The sequence below is a fragment of the Nothoprocta perdicaria genome, unplaced genomic scaffold, assembly GCF_003342845.1.
Source record: "Nothoprocta perdicaria isolate Ctin4 unplaced genomic scaffold, notPer1 scaffold_103, whole genome shotgun sequence".
In the NCBI taxonomy this organism is placed as follows: domain Eukaryota; kingdom Metazoa; phylum Chordata; class Aves; order Tinamiformes; family Tinamidae; genus Nothoprocta; species Nothoprocta perdicaria.
Window position 1 is genome coordinate 162,401 of NW_020454128.1, and position 26,220 is coordinate 188,620.

The following is a 26,220-nucleotide window of genomic DNA, read 5'->3' on the forward strand; positions in this document are numbered from 1 at the left end:
AATCCCATTTAAATATTCCCCAAACCCTAAAAGGACAAAGTTCTTGGGAACAAATATTAAATGTATCCAGGCCTTGGTTTTTAGAACTATGGATTTTTAATCATAAACATTTGGTTGGAAAAAAAAAAGAGGCTCTGTTTATCTTTTTTTTTTTTTTCTGGTAACTTAGATTAATAACATGAATTTTGTGCTTCATCGAGGCTAGAATGTTTTACCTCAAAAATAATCAGTGTCTCAGTGTGAGACAGTAATTATAAATCCAACAGCTAATAATCCTCTCAACAGAACATAAAGAAGAAAAACTAGGCAAGTATGTTGAATGGATTTATTCTCATTATTTAATGTTAGGGTTGGGATCAAACAAAGAAAATAAATTGCGTGCAACAGTAGAGAGAGTTATTCAGTAAAAAGTCCTGTTTAAATCAAAACTCTAAAACCAAAAATTTAATAGGTTTTACACCTGAATTTCTGTAACCTGATAATTATATTGCATAAATTAGGACTGTTAGCAGCTGCTCCTAGTTATGTTTATCACACAAGTTAACACCAGATTTTGTCTTTTCTATCCTTTGCAAGGAAATTGTATAGGAGTTTTTATTAATTTTGGCTTAGATCACAGGAAGAATTCTAAACTCAGACTGACTCTGCTAGCCTAGTGCTGTGCTCTTTGTATGCCCTTTTCATCAACAAATGAATGACGAAATTCACTTTTGTAGGGTGTGTTGGGTTTTTTTTTTTTCAGTGCAAAAGAAATAGCTCAGTGATTGTATTCCAAACAGAAGAAAAGCAATATATTACTTGCTCTATAAAATTACACTAGAAATTGCTGAAAAAATTGCAACAACCCTCCTTCTTTTTTAAAATATCCTCTACACTCTTTAATTAAAATTTAAAGTTTTCCACAGCCAAAACCATTGGAGACAGAGGAGAACTATCTTGGAGATGTTCATTAATTTTTTGTGATAGCTCAAAAAATTCAGAGAAAAATATTACTAATTTTTTTTTTGCCTTGCCTTGTTTATTTTTCTAAAGGAGAAAAAATATGCCCAGATCAGTTTTAGTTGCATGAGATTTACTTGTCTGCTTCAGATTTTAATGTCTGGTTTCAGTAGCTTTATTTGTTAGAATGCTCAGAATATATAAGTATTAGTTGGCATTATTGAGGAATTTGTTCAAGTGCTTCTACTACCTCAGTTCATGAGGCAACGGCTGAATTCTCCTCACCTGAATTCATGGATAATCTCACGGATACCCAGGAACAGGATCATACTAAGAGTTAATAGGTTTCCAAATCAGAACAACATACCAGAAATATGACTTTACCTTAAGAGCTTTTTAAAAACACAATGCACATGGCAAAGAAAAAAAAAAAAAGAGAGAGAGAGAGACCCTAGGTAATAACTCTAGGTAAAATATCTTTACAGCCAGGAATTTTCCCTCTTGATACTCAAGGGGCTGTTTTCTGATTAGCCGTTGTATCAGTTCGGGATGATTTTTTTGTGAAAGTGTATGTAGATAAAGACCTTTCTTTTTTCCCAGGTACATTTGTAACTATATACACTTGTGAAGTTCAAAAGATTGAAAATGCAATTATTTTTCTCTAATTAGAGAATTTGTAATGACTCTGCTGATTTTTAGGCTTTAGAACTGCAACTTCTACCATTACTTGTGTTGTAATTATCTACTGCCCATCTGTTGAACACCTATGAGCTGCTTGTAAGCAGTCCTGTATCTGAAGGACCCCACACCTCTGGTGCTTCCTCTCTTTTAATTTCGACTACAACTCAGATTTCAGCTTGGGCAGCCCGTAAGGTGCTTTAAATCACGCTGCACATCTCCCTGTTTTTCTCAGAGCGCCTTGGCAGATAGGAGTGTGCTGTGAAGCGCGGATGGCAGCTTATCTCATTGAGAGCATGGAACAAGCCCCTCGCAGGCCCTGGTGTTAAAGAGCTCGACTTATCTGGGACGAGTGGCAGAGTGCCCTGGCTCAGCTTGCACTGTATTGCACCCAGGGACATGGCTCAACGTGTTGCTGTCAAACACCTCCCAACACGCTTGAAGTGAATTTCCGAATCAGGAAGCTTTAGGCAAAAAGGGCCCCCATCCCCTGTAACAGCGCATGGAAAAATTATTGGCAACCACTATGGGCTCAAGCCTTAATGGTCTTTTGTCTCAAAGTTAGTGTATTTTTAAATGATGAACTAGGGTACCTCGGGGTACCCTTGTACCTGTACTGGGTACCTGTAACTATCTGTATAGTCCGGGCTGTCCTAGAAGCTGCAAAGAACATCCTTAAAAGAATTCCTTGTACTGCTTCTCCCCTCTTTCTTCCTTTACATTCTCATAGCAGCTCTCATCCTAGCACCAGGCATTACAAAGCCATTTTTAAAAGAAACAGATAAAGAAAGAAGAAAGAAAATTTTTTTTCTGCTTTGACTTCACCCAGCCAACAAGCAAGAGTGTTGGGTCTTCCCTTCTTACCAGTGCTCCTGATCAGCRAGCGATTCCTGCTTGTCACATTTACTTTTCATCCTTTGTTGCATCTCTTTTCTGAAACAGAAATGATTTCTCTCATTTATATTAGATCTAGTGAGTCTTCGCTACATATGTTTCCAGAATCTTATGTCTTTGATTAACACACACTATGTGAATGCAGTACTTTAATACATAAATAAAGAAAATAAATACAGATATTACAGTGAAGAAATTGGAATTACTGAGGGACTGAGAGAGCTTCAATTAGGGAAAATATCTTATCTCAGAGGTGTGGAAATCTGAAAGAAAGAATTCTAATCCTCTGCATCTTGACCCAGCTTTTGCTCCCCAAGTAACAGGTTTCAGGTTGACAGAAATTCATTTCATTTTATTTTTAAGTTATGCTTTGCACCTACTCAGTGTTCTTACTAGCCCAGCGATGGCAAGATCTCACTCCTTAAAAATAACCTTGCAGGTGCAATTAAAAAGCAATTTGGGAGATTTCTGTAACAATTTGCCATCTAGTGGTCAACTGAAACTACACTGAGTCCTTACTTGAAGTAGAAAGCAAATAACGCAACTCCAGGTCCAAATTCTGCACCTTGGAAAATCTAGTGTGCTTTTTGAGCAGGACAGTCTCCTTTTTAACCAAGTCACCCTATAAACCCAACTCACTCCCCTCTGTGATCAATAGTTTCAAAACTGAATATCTAAAATTAGGCATCTTGATTCAACCTGAGCACTTGCTTTCCCTTTCCTGATATGTTGCTTCTTTTCTTCCTGCATGTGGATCTTGCCATGCTGTTCTGTATTTGACTGCAGCATTTGGTTCCTGAGTGGTTTTAGAGACACATGCAAGAGACAAGGGATGTTTTTTCTAGCTACCATCTATTGTAAGCAAAAAATGGAGTGGGAAGACCTACCAAATGAGGGCTTTCTTATAGGTATTTAATGGTATTGAAATGAGAATAAGCTTCCATTTTTACTGGGAAAAAGTTTCAGGGCTAATCTCTGATTTTAAAACTACCACAATGGACAGAAGTGACACATTGGGGATTTGACAAAGTCTTGTACGCTGGGAAACAGTAGGTAGCGGAAGGTGTTCAGTGCAGTGAGTTCAATGGTAAAAAGATCTTGGATTAAAGGGCAGCACAGGCGACTAGATAAACTGGTGTCCTTGGCAGTGAGGGAGTGTAGCTCCTTCCTGCCCACTGATACAAGGATCAAGAAAGGTTAATTGCAGCAGAGGTGGAGATGTGACTGGAATGTGCACTAATTCTGCCCCAACAAATGCCTGACATACTTCAGCTGCTTGTCAGTGCGCATCCAATGATACCATTGTTGGGACGCCTTTAATCATCTCTTACCCCCTCCCTTTTCTTTCTTTCTTTCTTTTCTTTCTTTCTTTCTTTCTTTCTTTCTTTCTTTCTTTCTTTCTTTCTTTCTTTCTTTCTTTCTTTCTTTCTTTCTTTCTTTCTTTCTTTCTTTNTTTCTTTCTTTCTTTCTTTCTTTCTTTCTTTCTTTCTTTCTTTCTTTCTTTCTTTCTTTCTTTCTTTCTTTCTTTCTTTCTTTCTTTCTTTCTTTTCTTTCTTTTCTTTCTTTTCTTTCTTTTCTTTCTTTTCTTTCTTTTCTTTCTTTTCTTTCTTTTCTTTCTTTTCTTTTAAGCTGGAAGCACATTAACATCATTATTCTGCTATCTTGGTACAGGATAAATACTGTTTTAACTTATAAAAGCTGCTTATAAAGTATTCTTGATGCACAGGCACATGCGTGCATAGATACTCAGGCATTTCCAGACATGCCCCCATATGCTCCCTCTCTCCTACATAAAATATATTCCCTTCTTTTTATTGAACTAGACTAGCTGAGAAGYTAGCTAAACTTTAAAAGTAAGTATGTGACTTTGAAAGAACCTCTTACAAAGATCAGGTGACCTTGAAGGTAATGAGAGTCACATCTTGATGCTCTTTTCTAGACTCTTTCCTTCAACACCTTTTTTAGATCTAAGCTTGTGCACTTTGGAGCACCAAAATCCTGCAGACTGCTGTGAATAGGATGAATCTAAAAGAGCATTTTCACAATAAAATGTTCTTCTAATAACTGACAGATGGTTTGACCAGGAGCCTATATTGAAAATAACAAATGGAGAACCTGGGGCCAGTTTTCTGGACCCCAAAGGATTGCCTTGCTCTCTGGCAGCCCAAATAAACTACAAACATTCCGTTTTCAGCCTAAAAATGTACACTCCTTCCAAGCATTAATGGAAAAGGATGCATAAGTATTTAACCATTCAGTGGTATCCAGCAGAGGACCATGCAGGCAGCATCAGTACTGCCTCATCTTGCCTTTCCATCAGCTCCTGACCTATAAAATATGCTACAATGCGTAGTGTGCTACACCCTAAACATTGGGGTTTTGACCTACTGAAATTATTAAACCCAAACTCTCACTGGCCTTGCAGAAGTTAAGCTTCTTTGCAAATCACAGGGTAAATTTGTAAAGAATCTGACAGGGATTGTAAAATTCTCGCTTGCTATACAGAACTTTTGCAGCTTGACAACATGCTGTACCGGTCCATAGTTTGGCTTACAGCAGGACCAAATCAAGAGTTGAACATAAAATTCTAGAAGAGGTGAATTTTCTCAAAGTAGGGCTTTGGTTCAGACACACCTCTAAAAATAACATTTAAATCCAATCTGCTAAAAGATGCTATGAAGTGTTATGGTGATTGATGGCAATATATATCCACTCTACCCTCTACGCTTTCATCGGTTTGATCCCTCCCATAGTCTCTCAAGTGATCATATGAGGTGAGTCAGTGCCTGAAGATGCTCAGTGCTGATTCCAAAGGGGACTTTTTCACTAAAAAACGTTCTTCTCCCATTTCTTCATTGACACAAAGCATCTGCTGTAGCCTGCATATATTAGTGTGCCAAAAGAATGTTTATTTGGTTTTAGATGAAAGGTTATAGCAAGGCCTGGTTTAGTTTTGTTATGTTTTCAGATGAAGAAAAGAAAAAGAAACTCTTAAATGCATTATCTTTATTTGCACATGGGAGTTGTGTTGTGTTCACAGATTAGGATAGGCTGATTGAGTCTATGAGTAAGATCTGACCCAGTTTAAGAACACGGCTGCAGTAGAGGAAGCACACAGGAAAACAAACCATTTCCAAGCAGTGGAATTGTCAGGACCAGGTTTAGACGAGTTTTGGACAGATTTTAATGCCCAAAATGCTTGGGATTCCTGCATCGGCGCAATGCTGAGTATTTAGTGGTGCTAAAATAGGAACAAGAAAATGAAGGTATTTTCAATGACAAGCTCCCAGCACGCAGTAGCAAAAGGTCTGTTAATTACATAAACGTTTCCCTCCCAGTTATGGTCCCATTGATCTGAATGGATACCATGTAAAACTTCTATGGTATCTGTGTGAAATACGTGTGTGGTTTCAACCCACTTTTGTGTTCCTGCTTTACTATAGCCAAAGGAGTTGAGGTACCATCCTGGCATATGCTAGATGTATTTTGTATCATCAGGACACAAGTGGGGTACAGCTGTACCCCATGGGTACTTCCTTTGCGACTCTGGGCAAACTACTTACAGAGAGCTGTTCCATAAAGATGCCTAAGATGAGAAAGGTGCTTCAGGGAATTTTTTCAAAGCATCACAGGGCCTTACACTTTTAATTCTACTAGGCAATTCACTTCTCTCTAAAGTGGAGCGATATGTTGCTACCTCACAAAGATGCCACATGGATTTAGGTATAAGAGTTTGAAAGATGCTTGCTTGCTATCTGTAATGGAAGGTTTAGGTGCTGTTATTACTCCTTACCTTCGGTTTTTACAAGTTTGTAGATAGGCAGATCTTTGCAGAGATGCTCAATGGCGCTACCATACATAAACCAATCCTTTATGTTTGCGATTACTGAATTGCCAGGTGTATATTGTACCCACAGATTAGTTGGGGAGAATATCTTCTTCAAAGTCTAAAGAGAAAGCATGAAATATCATCAGCAGTGTAGATTTGGTTTTGGTCTGCTAACATATCTTGTGAGAAAATCGCCCAAACTAAAATTGTTTTCCTTTGGTCTCACACAAAACATTAGCTGAGAAAGCTACAAGTTAAGTAAAATACATACTTTTTAATCTGTTAATTGGTTTTTAATCTGTTAATTAAATGTTCATCTGCCCACTCTGCACAGGCATTTTAAAGAGGTCAATAGTACATTTTGCTCTAGAAGTGCTACTGTTAGGCTGTCATAAAATGGGCCACAGCTGACACTCATCTTCAAACAGTATTCCCAATGAATCTTTGTGAAAGTTTTGCCTGAGTAGGAAAGTCATAGTCTGCTCAGAGTAAATTGATTTCCAAATTCTGTTCTGAAAACAAAATAACTTCAAATACCTCATCCCCAAATATTAGCATGACAATGAAAAAAGGGCAAAAGCTTGTGTGAATTCCTATTAGAAGCACCCAAAATATTCAATCACACTGTTTCCATAGACAAGATATCTTATAGTTCTATCTATAGCTACCACGCACTATAATACTGCAAAGTGGGCCATAATTGTTCATTATCTTAAAATAATATTGTATTTTATATGCATTTGAGGTTTTATCTTACCGTTCTGTTTCATCATTTCAAATCCAATAACATATTTTCCTAACAACAACTGTTCTTAATGTTAGAAGAGAGGGCTTCTGTCATACCACCCAACCAGGCAACTTTCTTAATATACAGTACAAGAATCTCCATACCTGTTTCTCATAAGCCCTGCGCCCAATTTCCTGTATCTCTGGGAAGGATTTTTTATCCATTTTCAGGATAAAGCAGGCATTCCGTGAAAACATCCTTGTTGCAATATAACCCTGTGATAAGAAATTGCAGTTAGTTCATTAAAAACAGCTACCATTCACACTTGGCAGTTCCCCCTATTCTTTAGGGTGAACAAATAAAAAAGATGCTATACAGCCCATGATGACTTTGCACTTACACCGTCAACCTTTGGGGTACTGAAGCAGATTCCTTATATTAATATCTACCTATAATTGTGAAATTTTCTTCTTCCATGGACTTCTGAACTCTTTCATGAATAATCACCATGTATTTCATTACAAGCCTAATGTAAACAACTGCATGATCATATGTATGAGACAGAGATGGGAAAAGGGAATAGAAGTGATGGAAAAGAATGTTTTGAGACAACTCACAAGGACAATATACCACTATATTTTTTTGTGTGTTTAAAAACTCCTCACAGAGATTGTTTGAGCCTAGGTAGATTCTTGGATTTACTTACATGCCAGTAGTCAAAAATGGTATCAGAGGAGTATATCCCAGAACGGATATGGACATCAGCTACGTTTTTACTATTGTCAATAGTCATAGTTGCAGTGACAAAAGCATTTTCAGGTCCTGACAAGTCATAGGTCTTTGGAACAAAACACAAAATAGTTGTTCATCATTATCACATAAATTAAAGTGTTTCCTTTCAAATAATCAAAGACAATTGCTTCACATAAATCCTAACTCTCTTTACAACTCTCTAGCAATGCCAGGAGGTCTTTAAGGTGGAGGTTAAATGCCCAAAAGTTCAATTTAGGGGAAGAAAGGAGGAGACAGAGCCACACTGTAGGAAAAGGTGAAGCACACAAGCACACAGGGCAGCCTGTCACTGCGTGGCAGCAGACACACACGAGGGAAGCCTGCGACAGGCTCCAAACCTTAGCTTGAGCTAATGGGCTACCCACTCGGAATTTCCTGTTGCTATATGGCTGCACAGAACCCCCTCTTGGGCTTGTACAGTTGTCTCCTTTGAGAAAGGGTATTTTCCTCAGTTCCTGGAAATTAGCACTGTGCTTTTCCTCCCATTATATTCCCCCATGCCCAAAAATATAATGCATTTTAAACAATCCATGTAGTAGAAGGCTTCTCAGTCTGCTTACCTTCAATGCCAAAGTCGGAATCGAGAAGACTCCCAGCAAAGCGAGGATTGCAGCCTGTAAAAGGAATACACATTCACATCTAACAGAAACATAGGGCAGTGGCACACCAGCTTAATAAAATATAATAAATTACACTTCTGAATTAGAAGTTAATTAAAAATTAATAAAAACATAAAAGTCATTTTGAAGTGAACAGAAGAAAATGCCCATTTGTATCATTAGAAAGGAAGTTTCTAAAATATAAATTCAATAAAAATGTGTATACTCACAAATCCCTTCATTTTCCTTTCAGATAATAACAAGAGGCTGCAGAAAATGAAAATGGGAAACAGCCCCAGAAACATTCAACTTTTATATCCTACTGGAGGTGTGGGAGACACTTGACAAATGTTCTTCATGACTTGAGCAATTCCATATCTACATGCCACACCACGGTAAGCTGCTTTATCTGAATTTTGAGCTTGCATAGATAACTTGATCCTGATATGTCAAAAACAGTCAATAAGTCAGCTTTCGTAAACTTAATCACTCTACAAATGGCTATTATTTACTGACTTAAACTCTGGAGGAGTTTCAACTCTCGCAGGTTCAAGCTTTTAATATTTAACACGATACTTATCCAGAATTAAATGCTATCGGGAAAAGGTGCTACTCATTTATTCAACTGCGCTTTGTGGACACTTTGCAGACAAACCCTGGAAAGAAATACCTATGTACCAGTAGCCTAAGTGCCAGCTAATGAATAGACCAACTTTATATCCATCCCCTCCAAATAGTGCATGCGTGGCCTTTTCTCATAAAAAATGCTGCTCATAATAAATGCTGCTCTGAAGCATAAGCTTCAGATCTCTCAAACACAGACACATCTATATATAAGAACACAGAAATATGCAAAATYCACAGTATTTAGTGAAGGACAGCCATTTCCTCACTGAGGATATTCACTTTATATTGGTCTGTTTATATTGGTCCGTTAAGGATACCGTTAATCTCTCTGATATTTTCATAACAGCAAATATTTCCAAGTTCATTCTAATGTATTTCAGCAAAATACAATTAAATTACAGAATAATTCACAATTTGTGTAAGCAAAATTACAAAGAAATTTGCCCCGCCATTTGGCACCATCATCCTCTATAAATAATTTAAACTTCAGAACTTGGAAGGAAGAGTGAAATGTACACTTAGACAATTTCAGTTCAAGTCTGGTTGCCAAACAGGAATTTCAACACATAAGGGAGATTCATTCAATCAGGTTCAGGTGGGAATAAGGCTGGCATTAACAAACTCTCCCGGAGACTTTTTTTTCCATGTACATTTGATAAATATTCACCTTATCAGGAAATGAGAAAGTAGTGGGAGGAATGTAAAGAATCAAGCAACACCTCAAAAATCAACAAAATTCTCTGCACTTACCTTTGCATACAACCGGCCATACTAGGTCTCTGAGGGAAATAAGTGATACTGGATCAAGAAACCATGACACTGCCCAAAAAATTCTGTATGGGTAAGGGTCAGGCAAAGCATAATTTAAATTAAACAAGTGGTCAAAAGCTAATCTTCTAGGACCAATCCGACAACAGTTTCAGTACTTTTATTCTTGCTAAAAAATGACATCAGCAAAATCAAATGAAAATTAAAGTATGTGTGTGCCAAACAGAACATTAATTTGAGAATATGRTTAAAATTCATCTAGTTCTTAGCTGTAACTGTTTGCTGTACATTGATACAGCAATTTAATACAGAAAAAGATAATGCTTCGGGCAAAGCTTTAAAAAACAGAAAGACAGACACAAGCTTGTACTGGGCAAAGAACAACCTTGCACAGTAAAGCTCTCCTTCCTTCCCTTTTTCCTGGCTTCTTCTATTGTAATTAATTTCTTGTCTTGATGTCAAATGCTCTAGCTTTGTATGTCTGCCATATAAACTATTTAAGTAATCAAAAGTTGATGGAGGATTTGGGTATTCAGACTTCCAAGTGTGACACATTACTGTAATAGCCAAATTGGCCATGGTTGCTGCAAAAAATGGACAAAGCTGCTTTCCAGCTTGTCGCTGATGACACCGCAGGGCTTAGTATAATACGGGCTGATTTCTCACTGACTTTTCTCATGAGAACTAGTTGAATAATTAAGTATCCAGAGACTACTGGAGCATTTTGTGATATAGAAATAGGCTATTACGCATGTGTTCAAACTTGGAGGCTAAACACCTACCCGTCTCCATTTGGTATGCACAAATTATTTCACTTAATAACCTACTGTTTTTGTTATATTTCATGCCAACTGCACAAAACAAAGTTCTCCATTCACAAGCAAATAACTCATCTGATAGAGTGATTCTATGTTAATTACAAAATACAAATTCAGATTTTTTTTTAAATCTACTTGCTTAATAATAATTGATACAGACTGCCTATTGTTACTGCATGCCCCTTATCCAGTTAACAATCCAGTTTCTAGAACTAGCCCTCAGTTTCTAATCAGATTCTTTCTGTTAACAATCTCTCTAAAAATGCAGAGTCCAGGCCAGAAGACTGGTAAGCAAATCCTAAAAGATAGAACAGTGCTGAAAAGATTAAAAGAGAAAAATAAACAGAAGAAATCAAAAATTTCTATAAATTAGAGCTAATCTCATTTTTGGAGACACAACTTGATGTCTTTTAAATGAATGGAGATAGAAATCTTGCTATTCTCAAAAGTTTATGAATTGTGGATAAAAACAACTTGGTTGAGTCCTTTGTCATATATGCACAAAATGTCATAGAAGTATCAATTAAGTAAGTGAGTATAGGAGTAAGTATCAGTCATTAAGTATCAGTTTTCTATTTTTTTTGTTGTTTTGAAGTTATTATTCATTATATTGAACCTTCCAAGATTTTTTTTTCATCTTCCCATTTGCAATGAATTCAATCAAGCTGATATCAAGGTCTGCTGCTATCAGATCAGTACCACAGGAAGTCATGACTTTGTGAATAGGGGACACTTGCCAGGAAGATAAACCTATTTTAACATTTAACTTTGGTGTGTCCGTGTATAAAACGTAAGAGTACATATCAATTCCCAGCAGAACTTGCCTTTCCTACCATCAAAATGAAGTTCACCGTAAGTAGATGCATCACTTTCTCATAAAAATGTTAAACCTGGGCAGTTTTAAAATTATTCTGTGTCTCTTGGCACTTATTGAATGCTGATTTCCCTAGGCAGTATTATGCATTTATGCAGTAAAAGGGGCAACTTTTTTGTGAGCGCAGTGGTGAAATCTGGCAATGATGTCATTGCATCTGYCTACTCATATCTGAAGGAGGAAGGAGCTCCAACAGCAGAGTGACATGCACATTTAAGATCTAGAAAGTGCAATACTGTCTTATTCCTAACTTCTGGGACTGACTCATAAGGAGCCTTCCTGAGTGACATGAGGTCAGGGCGCAGGTGTCAGCCTCCAAGAGCATGACTGAAACATAGTGGTACTTACAGCACTCTTCAATTGTTGTGGGATAAATCCCAAAATGTTAGTGCTAAATATTCTGAGTCATGCTTGGATCTCACTCATAAAAAGCCTCTTCTTTGAAGTCAATGAATTTTGTGATTTATGCAATATTTGAGGGACCATCTCCAAGGGAATAATTGTTAACAGCAACTATTACTACAAAACAACTTAAGATAACGATCTTAAATCTTACACAAAGTATATTGGCAGTAGTTCTGACCTTAGAGAAATGTGAACAAATGAGAGTCACTGTAATACTGTTTAACCTGGTTTTTGGTACAGAAAAAGATGGTACTTACCTTTATACTATTATTTGGCAACATGAAATATATTATGAGGATGTTCAAGTCGCATGTCTGCAATGTTCTAAGTAGAGAGCTGAGCTGAGTACTGCACCCACATACCTTTTCTAGAGTAGCTGAACAGGCATTACATGTATCTACCCTATGTCTGAAATCCAAAAGCTCAGAGGGAATAGTTCACTGCCTTTTAAAAAAATAAAAAATTATGCCCACCATCTTCCAAGGAGTCTACTGTGTTTAAATGCTCTTCTGTTTTTAAAAAACTGATTTACAGCCATTTTAACACATGAATTCTTTAGCATATTTAAATACTCTTCAGCTAGACCAAACTTTGACAGCGTGGGACACATTACATATACCTGAGCAGGAAGTCAAATTTATTTTTAGACAACAAATAACTTGATGCAATATGCACAGTCAGAGTGTTAATGTGGTAAATTCTGAATGTTTATTTCAGGTTTTGATTGTTACTCTTCTTGGTATTTTCCTGGCTCCAGCTCTTGCTAAAAATGTGAGTATAATGCTATGCATAATTATATACTACTGGTATAATCTGCTCTGTAAGAGCAATGTCTTTCCAAAATGTGGTTCTCAGAGTGATGCATTGACAGACCATCAAAGCCCTGCATAACTAAATCTATATCTTCTCTAATCTGTTTCAAAACTCAAAATGTGAAGAAAAACCAGAAGGACCAGAATGAGGGATATCCCCACCAGAGTCTGAGAACTGATAAGAAAAACCTCGTGGCCCACATTGACACATACCATGGGTTCAACTCCTGGAGCTCTGTTTGGGACTTCTCCGCTGTAAGTTGCAGCCACCACAGCTCAAACATCTTTTGTGCAAGTTCTTCCTTCTGCCTGCACAGAGCATGACATAAGGCTAGAACAAATGGGTCCTGTTGTTGATTAAAATCCCCCTTCAAGCTCCACAACATATTGACTCAGACAATATAACTGAATAACATTATTTTCCTTCTCTATAATTATTTGTACCATGTAAAACCACTTCTTACCGTTACTTTTGTCATTACAGTTCCCTTTAAATTTTGCTTGTGACAAATGTTAAAAGTTGTTTTAGAAGTGGTCAATTTCTTGCAATTTTTTTTTCTTTTTTTTAAGGGCTTTGTTGCAACCAGGTTATTTTCGAAAAAGACCTGCGTCATTAGCAAAATAAACAGAGATACTCTTCCTTTTATTGTACTGGCTCCTTCACCTCTTTCAGGAGAACTGGTAAGATGGCAAGAGTGGTGAGAAATCTAATCAATTGCCTGAGAAACGTACACATGTGAAGAAGAAAACCACAAAAAGGAAAAAAGGCACCGAGAAGAAAGCAAAAGTTTCTTAGAAGGGTTGAACCACACCTTGAGTTTAGTCTAACAAAAGTTACACTGCACATTAATTAAAGATACACATGTGGCTTTTGAATCCCCCCTTTTTTTATTCCTAAATGCTACTTTCTGGGTTTGTTTTTTGAGGCTCAACCATCTCCAGCACCTGAATATAATTATGTCGTGTCAAGAAGGAGGGTCACAAACCTGGCACCATACGGAAAACCCATTCAAGCTCTGTGCAGAGGAGTTCCCACTTATTTGGCTTTGCCAGCAACACGTGAGTATGCTCATAATTAACAAATACCAAAACAAAGGTCAATAAACTTTTACATAAAGATTAAATATTTAAGTAAAGAATAATAAGCAGCTCAATTTTTAAATTGAGAGTATAAATTTGACATATTATAGTGAGTCTGAATTTAATAGGAGTTTTGGTGTTCTTTCATTTAGCATCAAACTTCGTACAACAGGATGTCTCATGTGTGAAAACACAGCAGAACAAAGTGAGAGTAAATTACTGTCATCATCCTTAATATAATTCCTGCCAATTTGATTTTGAGGAGATATTTCCTTCATTGTACCTAAAATGAAGATTTTTTTTCCCTGACAGTCTCACCTTGATCACATTTTCAATCACTTCTTTCTCTGCCTCTCTTCTGCTCTCTCTGTAGGCTATTGTCTCTCAATAAAATTTATCATTAATCTGCAATAACTTGTGTTGTGATTTCATTAAACCTTCAAAAATATGTAAGCAACTATAAATGCAAATTGTTACATTAGTGTTCTTGCAGAATGCCAACTCAAGCACTTAAATCTGTTCTTGTAGAATTTCCCAGTGAGATTTCACTTCCTGTCTTAAGCAATTATTGTTCATTGCCATTTTTAACACGTCCAAAAAAATTTTAACACCTCTAGAGAACACAGGGCCTCACTTATTAAGCAAAGCTCTGCTTAGCCCAGGGTTTCTGGAGAGAATTGCCTCTCCCTTTCCAAATTTACGCTGCATTTTCTTTGAGATAAAGCAAGCAAAAATGCTTTACTTATCTGATAGCTTGTCACTGGGAAATGTCTCTGCAGGGGCCTTCCAGGTGCAAGGCTCTATTGGATAGGGATGTGAGAGCCCCAGGCTCGCTGGGATCTGACCTGGGCTGCACGTGCAGTGCGGGAGCATCCCAGCAGCCGCAGTCCATGAGGACGTGAGGATTACCCTGCCACGATAGAACAAAAAAATCAACTTTATAATACAGCTAAAGAAGCATTTTGGTTCCTCAGTGAAGCAGCAAGGCAGTTTTCAGACAAAGCACGTATTTCCCATACTTCAGGGTTTTATTTTCCATATTAAATTTTGAGCTGTTTTCTTGATCTAATTAGGATGTTATTACATTTCATAGTGCTTCAGTTTAGGCCATATATTGGAAATGAAACAGCTTTAATCAGAAAGAGCAAGAATTGCTGTATAAATTAGACTGCAAACTTGAGTCAAGACAGCAAAGTGTCACAGAATCAGAAGGGAGATCAAAACAGTAACTCTCAGTAAAATAACCAAATAAAGAGAAATATGAATATTCTTAATAGTGCACAAAACTGGAACTGCAAATTGTGCAATAAGAGGTCCTTCTCGAAAAAGTCTAAGCTTTTTTTAACAAAATAGTTTCCATGATACGCAACAATTTTAACTCTGAGGGCAACACTGCAGCATAACACATCGTTACTACCAACTTACATGTTACTGCAGATCTGATTTTCTTCTTAACCCACAGCAGGCAGACTGGCAGGATTCGGGTTTATTTACATTTTAAAACTTAAGAACAAAAGAAATAAACTAACAACAACAACAACAAAAATCCTGCCCCCCCAAAAAAAGAAAAATGTGACCAACGTATCACTAAAAAGTCACAAATACACCTAATAAATGTATTTTAAAGACCCTGTGAACTGTAAGGCAAAATCAGGACGCTGAGAGACCCTGTTTTGGGAAGAATTGTGACTGGTGCAGCTTTTTAGAGTTAAAAACAAAATAAAATAACAAAACATATAGGGTCCTTGAGTCATTACCACCAGGTATAACAGAAGTCTTTCAGGAAAAGGACATAAAAAACCCCAAAGGGATGACACTGGGGCGGTGCTGGAGAGCGCACGCTGTTCCCCTCAGCCCTGCCGCGCCGCCCAGCCGCCTTTTCCCGCCCTTTTTCTCTCTCAGGCCCTTCGCCCTCAGGCCCTGCTCGCCTCGCGCCGCAGACCCTCGCGCCGCCTCGGGCCCCTTCCCTCCGCGCTCCACCTCATCCCCAGGAGCTTTTTTGCTTTCTTCAGGAAAGGTTTAACCCCTCTCGGGGGAGAGTTTCCTCTCAGGCACGGGTTTTCCTCACTTTTCTCTTCAGGGATTTTCCCTCTGCTGCCGCTAGCCCTCAGAGCGCAACGCCTAGCCCTGCTCGGGGCCACACTGGGGTGCTGCTCGCAAAGAGTATATCACTCCCATTTAACAAAGTGGTATTTAACCAAAACACCCCTTGCAGACTGGCAGATCTGGCCTCGGCAAAATTTAAAGCAGAGTTTGATTTAATGTGCTAGCAGCCCTGGTTATAAACTGTTTTTACATATTTAAAAGGAATATGTTTTTGGAAGATGTGCTCAATTCCAGTTGGAAAGTAATTTGGGATCTTTACAATGATTTCTTTCAGCAAATAAAAAATCACTCTAATATCAGAAAATCAAGCTGAGCAATTTGAGACAAAAAAAAAGTATTCAGAAACCTGAGTGACGTGTAATCTCTTTCAGTAAATATTTGCTTCACCACAGAAGATAAGGTGAAAAATTTTCATGTCACAGCCTAGAAGAACAACAAAAATACCCAGATATTTGCACTTGTGTGTTCTATTTCAACCAAACATTTCATTGACAAACATAGTATTTTGGTGGCAATAAATGGTCTCATTGCTGTATTCAGGCCCTGTATTTTGGCATACCCGGAGAATACATGGTTAATTATGGTAAGTTTTTGAGGGTATAAAGACTTACACATTTGTATTCAGCAATGTAAACCTAATGTATTTGTAGCTTACTCAGACACAGGAGCAAAACCTGATGACCAAGTTCATCTRCAGAATCAGACACTTTGCAATGTTTTCTGGGGGCCCAGCATCTTTGCAGAGGGATTAGCCTGTAAAAGGTGTCAGGTTAAGGTGTCAGGAACGTATAGTGACCTTCATGATTTCAAATTCTTCTAAAATTTCTTCCAGAGTCATGCCAGGACTCAATGGAGGGGGAAAAAAAAACCCTCAATACTAATGCAAATAGGGTGACTTACCATCCTATTTGTTCATTGGGAAAGTTTCTTTTTTGATTTTCTTTTGCTTTCGGCAGTTACTCTGATGTTGCTCCAGTTCTATGGGATTTTTCAAAAATAATTACAAAGATAATAGATGTYGGGAAGTTTTCAATAAACATACTGAATTTCTCAGTCACTCACAAACATCCTTATCTAGTAAATTTGTCAGGCTTTGGCAGGTAAGATTTTGCAAAGTACAACCCACATATTTACATAATAGTCATAGGAGGAAATAATGTTTGTGGACAGGCACAAGGGAGTGCAAATTTTTAGATAACTTGATCTCAATATCTAGGCATTCCACACCTTATTGAAAATTAACATATATAAGGTGGAAGATGAACATTGTGTACTGCTGAACTTGCATCTGCTGTACAGCCAAAATGAAGCCTGCTGTGAGTATATAGGCTGTTTTCTCCTTAGAAAAGGAAGCTTTGATCCAAAACTTTTCCCTTTATACCGTAGGAGTTTGCCTATATCTGCTTTTAGGAAAGAGCTGTTCTCCTTAGATTTAGCTCCTTCAGAGCCCATATTATCTTAAACAGTTCAAGAGGTAAGGATTCTTACAAAGATTTAGATATATATTATTCAGTCTATGGGGAGCCTAATCCAGAGCCCACTGCTGTCTTTCTGCAACACAGGGAAGTTGCTTATAATTGCTTATAATATTTAAATACAGTAAATTTCTTCCTCACTCATACAGAGTCTCGCTATATGAGTATTCAAGTCTCTTCAGGAGAGTCTTCAGATTCAGCTCTTGAAAAAGTAAATGACTCCAACAGGTCTAGGTTGGATTGTTCTAGAGTAAAGTGAGGATCATGCAATTTRGATGACTGTTATAATTCCAGTAGGAAGAAAAGAGGGATACAAGGAGTATAATCAGGCTGAGAATAGGGAAAAAAAACTCATTAGAAAGGATTCCCAGACCCAGATTTGTCATTTGTTCTTCTACATTTATTCTTCTGTGCTTTCAATGTGCATTTCAGATTGTGATTATTGCACTTGGACTCTTGCTGACTCCTTCTCTTGCTGGTAAGGTAAGTATGGTGACCAAGGCATATATCGCTGCTCTATTTCCATCTTTCCCGCTTCTTCAATTTTGCCCATCCCTGTGGAAGGAAGGAATCTAAAATTTCACTTGGGTATAAAATATGAAATGGTAATTGTAAACTACAGAAATTGTTACTGTTCTGTCATTTCAAATCTCTGGCTCCTGGTGGGCCAATATTTGCCATATTTTAATAGGACAAGCAAACATGAAATCATTTTCTATTTTTGTCAAGTAAGGCAAATATTTGGTTGACTTAGAACTTAAATTTTAATACCCATTTTTGGCAACTCATTAGTTTATAATGTTTAGAAGAATCCTTACTGCATTTTCCTTCAATTTGTTTTCATTCATTGCTCTTTGCATTTGGATTTGTGGCTGTTTTGAAGGGAAAGGTGGCATTAAGCATATTTGTGTATATAAGCACATGATCCATGTCTAATCAGCCCTATGGAGTATTAAGCTGATCTTTCTGCTTATAGCACCTTTGTTCACTCCTCTCTGGTCAAAAAAAATATTGTTTGGATTTGTGCTAGATAAATCTCAGGGTTTGGTGCAACGGCCCTTCTAACCTCTCAGAGGGCAGTATAATTCCTATAACAGCAATTTCCTAAAGCTGCGGGGAAATGGCTAACAATAGCCTGAGTCTAAAATTTTAGTTAATTTTGTTTTTTAAATTCAGAATGAGAAGAGAAATAAGGAGATAAGCATTGATAAGAACGCCCAAGAAACTGTGTACATCAACAAAGCAGAGGGCACAGCCTATATTGACATAAACGATGGCAGGAAATCGTGGAACCTTGTCTGGAACTACAGATCGGTGAGTGCTGAAGAACATGTTTTTTATTCAGAAATTTTCCAAAATGAGTAGTTCCTGTAAAACTGACAGAAATACTGTTCTCATTTATTAGATTTTGGGTCGAAGATCCAGGGTAAAACCATTTCACCAGTCTTTATTACTTTGACTTTTAATACAGACTTCATTCTGTTCTCAATTACCCAAGAACTAAAATCCTGGATCTTTATTTTATTTTACAGGGATACCTTGCAAGCAGATCATTTGAAAATAAAGTCTGCTTCATTTCTAAGATTAACAAAGATCTGATGCCTGATGTAGTTGCTTTCGCCAAGAAGGTAAGATAAAAAGGGGAGTTGTAAACCTGAACAATAATCAATGTAAACTGTAAGCATACGATGTCAGAGAGAACAGTATTTTCAAAAGACTTTAAACCAACAACTAATATAAAAGCCTTTCAGATTAAATCATATGTTACAAATTTGTATCAATTTCATACAAATTTGTATCAATTTCAACAGGCTTTTATACTAACATAATAAGTTTTCAAAAATGAAAATATTCTGTTTCAGGCATTTGTATAATGTATTTGTTTACATTATGTATCACCTAGCAAATGCATTATTATTATGTGATACAGATTAACTATTTCTTTTAATACTGCTTTTTATGTTTTAAAATGTTAGATTTTAAATGTTAGATTTGGCATGGTACTTCCCATAATCTCACATTCTTTTCAGGCTAAGTAGTAATATGGTAGGTAACTATTGGGAGAAAAAAAAAGTAACAAGAAAAGAACCATTTATCTAAAATTTCAACCAGATGCATTGCTTTAATAGAAATAAATACTATAGTACCATGAGCCAACATGACTAGCGCAAACATTTTCAAAAATATCTTGGCATTCAGCATACTAAAATTTTGCTGAGTCCTTCTAAAAAACCCTGTCTTTATAGGGCAAGAGGGTTTGACAGGGGAAAGAAAAGGAGAGTTGTGTAAGCACCAGCTCTCTCAGGAAACTTTCATCTTTATCTGTCCCCAAGCCTGCTTTCACTGAGGTGCATCTCTATTGCCCTCTGAAGCTTATCTCAGCTCTCTGCTCACCAGCGAGAAGGATGTGTATTTGAGTGTGCTTTCAGGAACTGTTTGATAAAATTCCACTGTAATATTGAAAGCATATGTCAATCTCAGTCCTCCTGCTGAGTGTCTTCACCCTGTAGTTCATGTAACTATTTCTTTCTGACACACTTGCTCCTTCTTGAGAGGACTAGATTTTCACAAGCAGCAAGATGTTTTTTTCTTTCTTCTGGAAGGAAACACCACTACTTGCAACACTGGAATCTGGCTTGGGAATTTGACAGGTGGGATTTGGGATATTTTTTTTTTCCGTTAGAGAAAGAGTAGGTGCACAACAGATTCAAAGACTGCACAAAATACTGTTTTAGTAAAAAAATCAAAGCACTTAGTCACCATTCCGGAAATATAAATATATATCATGAAATGAATCAAGACACTCATCTTACCAAATGATGTTATTTGACATTGTTTAGGGCATAAAAGATCAAAGAGCTCCACCAAAAGAGGTCACTCAGATCATCTCAAAGAGAAAAATCCGTGACCTCAAGGCCTATGGAGAAAGCGTCTATGCTCTGTGCAAAGGGCTGCCTACTTACACAACTTATGAAACACACGGTGAGTGCAATCAAACTAATTACTCATATAACTGAACTGAGGAGTTTTTTTTCCTTAGAAAACAATACATGAGCGCTGTTGTTCCAACTGGAGGCAGACATGAACCAAGAGCTCACAGAATTGCATAAAGGGTACAGTACCTGTACAGATCTGGATCAGAACTATACTAAGTCACAACTTTGTTAAATCAGCATGATTTAACTTCCTTACTTTTTTACTAAAGATTAAGGGAGCTTAATTTTTGGCCCAGAATTTTGCACATTGAATTTACCTGACACAGCACTGCCTGAAGAACTACTGTCCTTCAGTTTATACACRCTTAATGGTTTGCTGAGGGATCCCACCATCAATGGCTGTGCTGAAAGTCACATCAGATGAATGTGTCCATGATTTAGAATATTAAGCCAAGTTGCTCCATACCTTGCAGGTTTAGTTTTGTGACCTAAGCCGAATAGGCTTCTTTAATAACGTTAGAGCTTGATGATGCCCTCGCAGTCACTAGCATAACAGTACAATGAACTACAGTATACTAATAGTATGTAATGTAGCTGCTACTAGCTCCTCTGTGATCATCCACTTAAGAATCAAAAATCCAGTTGTGCTCATTTAAAATATTCCTATAGTAACAATTAAAATATTTCTTGATCAGAGTAATAAAAATGCCAGTTGTATAATGTCAGCTGTTGCTATGAAGACAAGTATAAATCAGCAATCTTGCAGTGAGTGCCATAATCATGTGCTAAGTTTTACTCTGAGGAATTATTCCTGAAGGACCAGGAAAATATTCTTAGTTGGGTTGCAAATGGAGTGACTGCAAAATGTCTCAGTAGAGATAGGACCTGCAGATCATACATAGCACGTTATCATTCAGACATAGTAGTACTTCCACCTACTTGGTGCTCACTTTCCTTCAGTAATTGCTTTGATAACAGAAATGGCTCAACTGCTTTGGTTAAAAACATATAAATAAAAATGCATGCAGTATCCCATGTATTAAAGAGTATCAGCGAATGTGCTGAACTCTTATCTTGCATTTTGGTATTACCTAATGGCTGATTTTTTTTTTTCCTCCTTCTATCATTAAGGACTCCAATTTTGGTACGGTCAAGGATCCTGTTTCCGGCTTCATATCTTAGTGATTCTTGGCATTAATTACTGTTCTGGTGTTAACAGCTCCTGAAAATCCTGCCTTTCTTGAACCTCTCAAGGATCTCTACTAACTACATAGAGCTGTCCCCATTGCTCTTTTGCCAACACGTTTTCCTGTTGCATCTTGCAAGTGTTTCAGTCTTCCTGATTCAGATTATGAAGCAGATCTGTTGGTGTTAGTATCTTTCAATTAAACATGCATCAACTCTGCCTAGTTTTTCATTATTACATCTATTATCATTGGTGTCTGAGAATCATTCTGGATCAGGATGTGACATCAGAAGGCAATTGAGATTGTGTATGGTTAGTATATGTAGGGAAACCGTTTTTTAAAAAGCTGCAGCACATTAGATTAAGGATGCTATAACTGCCTTTTCCTTGCCTCACTACTGAGCCAAATCATTTGAAAATGTTGTCCTACTCTGTGCACATCACTCCCAAGAAGGCAAGGAGGAGATCAAGCTTAGAACTTTCCCTACCTCCCACACATATATACAGAAGAGAAGCCCAGATATCCACAGATATAAACAGAAGAACATACAAAACACAACATTTGAAGAAATGCTTTTTTGRGTTAAGCAAGAAAGTCTGTTACGGAAAACTAAATCTGAAGTTCCACAGCGAGCAAGATGGATCCCAGTGCTCATCTTTACTGAATTTTAGCAACAGACACACTCTCTCTCATGGAATGATTAGAATAGCAATTAATCTTCAGTAGTAGTGCAGAACTATATACAGAGCTGAGCAAGCTGTATTATAATTGCAAACAACTGCAGATAAAATCTTGAAAATAGAGAAGAGAAATAACAAAAGCTGAAGAGGCCATAGCCATGCTACAGATGTGTAGATCTGTATGGAGATGAGTGACTGTTAACATATACCCATTACAAAAATGATACACAGAACTAAGATCTTGCTTTAAATAAAGCAAAGATGCACTGCCTTTTAAAAAAAATATAGTTGACCCACACATGCCTGCAGAAACCAGGGTCTAGCAACTCTTGCATTAGAGAAACGTTSCTATCATTAGATGAACTTGACCACACAATACACAAAGGAAAAGTTAAAAATAAAAGCTATAAAAGTACAAGCAATATATGCTTTTAAAACACTGAAGATGAAATTCCAGCTGGTAAAGTTAGTGTCTCAAGACAGTCAACTGAAAACAGATCCTAACTGCAGATTTTGCTCCCCTATATTTTTCACTCCAACATGGATCAGGAAGGGTATGTGATTGCTGGGTCAGACTGATACCATCTTCATGATCACTTGTAAAATGCAGATCCTAACCTCATGTGGACGTTTCCCTCTTCTAACCCTGAATAGGGGCATAATGTTGCCAAATCACAGCTGCATTTCTTTCTGCAGACAATTCCACTCTTCTAAGCTTCAGTTCTTTTGAAGTCTGACTTCCATATGTCAGATTGAAAGCACTTTCAGGCAAAATGTGCTAGCCAGGTTATCATATGTTATTAAAATATCTCTCCTTGCCCTTCTTTCCTTCCTCTACTGCTCACCCGATTGTGCCAAGTCTTCACTGTTGTTTTTGAGTCATCAAACCTGTTCCCATGGAAACATATTCACAGGAAAATTGCTCCAACATGACATTTATGTATCAATAACTAATTTTACTGCTTAGCAAGCTCTCTAATATACTTCAATTGAAAGCTATAAGAGATGCAGTGGTGAGCACTTAGAGAAGATTAGACTCCTAAGCCTCAAAGACAAGTCTTGATGGAGCTTATAGGAAGAAGCAAAACTCCCCACTGAATATAGATTAGAAAACTGGACCAATGGATGATACGCTGGACTGAATTTTGTGACTTAACAAGAACAGATCAAAATTCAGAAATGCGTCTGAAATCTTGGGCCATGTTCCTTTTACAAGTCCAGTTTCAGGAGTGAAATGATATAAAGGCATCTTAATTTCCTTGCTCTTCCTCTTACCGAAAAGGACAGGCCACAACGAAATTCCATCAGAGAAGAAAAGAGCCACCCTGAGAACCCGAGTATTACAGAAGGGACGCCCATGTTTCAGGATGACACTGTGCAAGACAGCCAGGAATGGGACATGTGTTATATGCTGTATTTAAGCATCTCCTGTTTTGTATGGATAATGCAGTGAGACATCAGGCGCCACTGTCCTCAGCAGTGCTGAGAGAGGGGAAGTGGCAGTCCCTCCTGCAAAGAACGTGCAGCTTTTGGAGCAAATACCATTTTTTGACATGTCATCAAACACATTTGAGGTAACAGTTCCTAACATAAGGGTTGCCTTCTCCATCTTCAGATCAATTTGAAATGAATGAGTCAGATACTCCAAATCCAGCAGTGCAGTAGGAGTTTTTAAATCTGGTTAGCATTATACAAAATGAAGTCAGTAGATCTGAATCTTTTTAACCAAGCAGTGCTCCATCAGTGCTGGCTGCATATTCCTTGCTCAAAGCAATGACAGATGCATGTTTCATGGTTAGCACCTTATTTAGGCTTCATTTTTTCAGGATGCTCCACTATACAGCATTAATGAAAGGGGACTACAACTCTTTTGACTGCCCCTAGCTAGATTTGGCTAGAAATAAAAGTAACACTTAGAAAAAAACACCATATGTTCTCCATGGTTTATGGCAGAATTGCTCCCCACACTGTATTTTCTAAAGCTTTGATTTTAGTACATCACAATACATATATTTTCCTTTCTGTACTCAGCCTAATATTCTTCTTCAGAAAGAAGTTGCACCCTAATGCCATGAGCTAGTAGCCCTTGTTAAAGGGCCAATGGAAAACAAATCTAATCACACGGAAGAGACTGCAGTGCATCCTTAAGCATTACAGCAGAGACTAACAATATCAAAGAAAGGCAGATAAAAACAAGAGATAAGGGAGTTAGGGATCCCTTTGAAACATCAGAGCAACCCGGGGGGGGGGGGGGGGGAAAAGCCCCGTGGCCACTGGGTGTCAGCCTTGAATTGTGTTTCACCAGAAATACAGTTTAATCATAAAGGGGGAACCACTCATTACACAGAATAGTCTCCTATCCTCAAGGGGAAACAAAACAACAACTCTGCTGATGTTAAAAGAGGTATAATCTGCATAAATGGCCAATGAATTTAAGGATATATCTACACTGAATGAAAAGGAGTTAATTTCTATACAATGCTGATGTATTTGTGATAATGATAATGTTGGCATTTCATCAGATATTATATGTTCATGCAAAACAGCTGCATCTTTACTACGTGCCCTGAGAACCGAGGAATGGACTTGTGAGATGTTGACAAAAGCCATTCTCTACCCCACAGGTCACGTGTTTGCGAGCCAAAGAAAACCCAAACCTCCCCAACAGCCAAGAAACCCCCAGAATGAGCAAGCACCCACAAAACCCACGTGATGCTGTCATCTATCAGCAACTCTGCTGTGACCACAAAACGACTGAACCAGCTTCTTCCCTGCTGTGAATTTTTTCCTTCCTTCAGATAAGTACAGGATAGTAAGTGATAAAGCAAGTAAATCTGCAAATGCAATTTAGAACTTTCCCATCATTAATATACAAGTTCTACTCATGCATCAAGGATATTAGTTGAAGTTAATTAATTCTTTAACTACTGCATGCAATTAAAACTCTTTCCTCATCTCTTTCATACTGAACATAATACACACGCTTTTGAAGACTGATAAATTCTTCCATGCGAGCCACAGCCCTCGTAATAGTTTTCTTTCTAGTATTTTTAGCAAGTGAGGGACAGAGACGGGAATTCTCACACCCCTTCCTGTCTAATACAGGCTGCCTATGAAGGAGCTGCTTTTCTTGGAGCATCGTGTTCATCTTGCCACTATTACTAGTGCATAAACAGATGGAAGCATTATTTAGGCACACATATAGGAGGAATAGCCCCAGAAAAAGTCAAAGTTATGGCACAAAGCACAGTATTTCATTTTCTCTGCAGCTCCTTCCATCTCAAAATGCTTTAAGCTTCCTCTGATGTCTCATTCATTGGCCTTTTTCCCCAAGTTTTACTGGGCCTTCTGTCAGCCTGAATCTAGAGCTACAGAGGGAATCTGAGCTCTTCCATTTCTTCCTCCCTCCTCCTCTTCCTTTCCCTTTGCTAGTTTTTGGCCAAAGTTATTTCCTTAAGTACAGTTTTTTTTTTTTTTTTAATTCTCCATACTTGTTTATCTGAGAACCAACCAGTAGAAAAGACTCTTAGTCTGCCCCCCCYTTTTTTTTTTCTCTCCTTGCTTAAGTACAGTAACATTGCCCTAGCTGTAGCTCAGATCAGAACCAAACCTCAAGAACATTTTTAAAGTTGCTTGAAACTAGCACGTTAGTCCCCAGAGAGGGACTTTTTAAAGACACAAAGCAGCCAGTAGCTCCTCTACCTCTCCTGCTCACACAGATGGGTAAAGCAGGTGCTAAGAGGTGCTAGCTCCAGCTAGCCCTGCAGCTGCCTCCATGAAAGGCTCTCACAAGCTTTTCCCAGTCTCCCACCTGCCTCCAATAACAAGCCTCCCAATCTAACATAGATCCTTCCCTATACATCACCAAGCCTTGCTATTATTCCTCTTTCAAACTTAGCAAAGAAGTGAAAACAAAGAACTTCTTGAAAGCCTGACTCCCATACACTACTACCTCCCTGCTCAAAACCTGCTGAAGTCCCCACTTACTGGCAGC

General features: G+C 37.8%; 2 protein-coding genes across 2 annotated transcripts; one reads left to right on the forward strand and one right to left on the reverse strand.

Moving 5' to 3' along the window:
• Positions 1 to 5,546: 5,546 nt before the first annotated feature.
• Positions 5,547 to 13,288, reverse strand: GKN2 (gastrokine 2). The gene is made up of 7 exons (XM_026043534.1): positions 13,227 to 13,288; positions 12,976 to 13,071; positions 8,420 to 8,473; positions 7,774 to 7,905; positions 7,232 to 7,342; positions 6,305 to 6,458; positions 5,547 to 5,752 (listed from the first exon to the last, which is right to left on the reverse strand). The coding sequence occupies exons 2-7, from the start codon at positions 12,976 to 12,978 to the stop codon at positions 5,673 to 5,675; spliced, it is 534 nt and encodes a 177-aa protein (XP_025899319.1). The 5' UTR covers positions 12,979 to 13,071; positions 13,227 to 13,288; the 3' UTR covers positions 5,547 to 5,672.
• Positions 13,289 to 16,483: 3,195 nt separating this feature from the next.
• On the forward strand, positions 16,484 to 24,939 carry GKN1 (gastrokine 1). The gene is made up of 6 exons (XM_026042170.1): positions 16,484 to 16,531; positions 17,856 to 17,906; positions 18,600 to 18,737; positions 18,956 to 19,051; positions 20,264 to 20,405; positions 24,851 to 24,939. Exons 1-6 carry the CDS (start codon positions 16,529 to 16,531, stop codon positions 24,937 to 24,939), a joined length of 519 nt encoding a protein of 172 aa, XP_025897955.1. The 5' UTR covers positions 16,484 to 16,528.
• Positions 24,940 to 26,220: the final 1,281 nt, after the last annotated feature.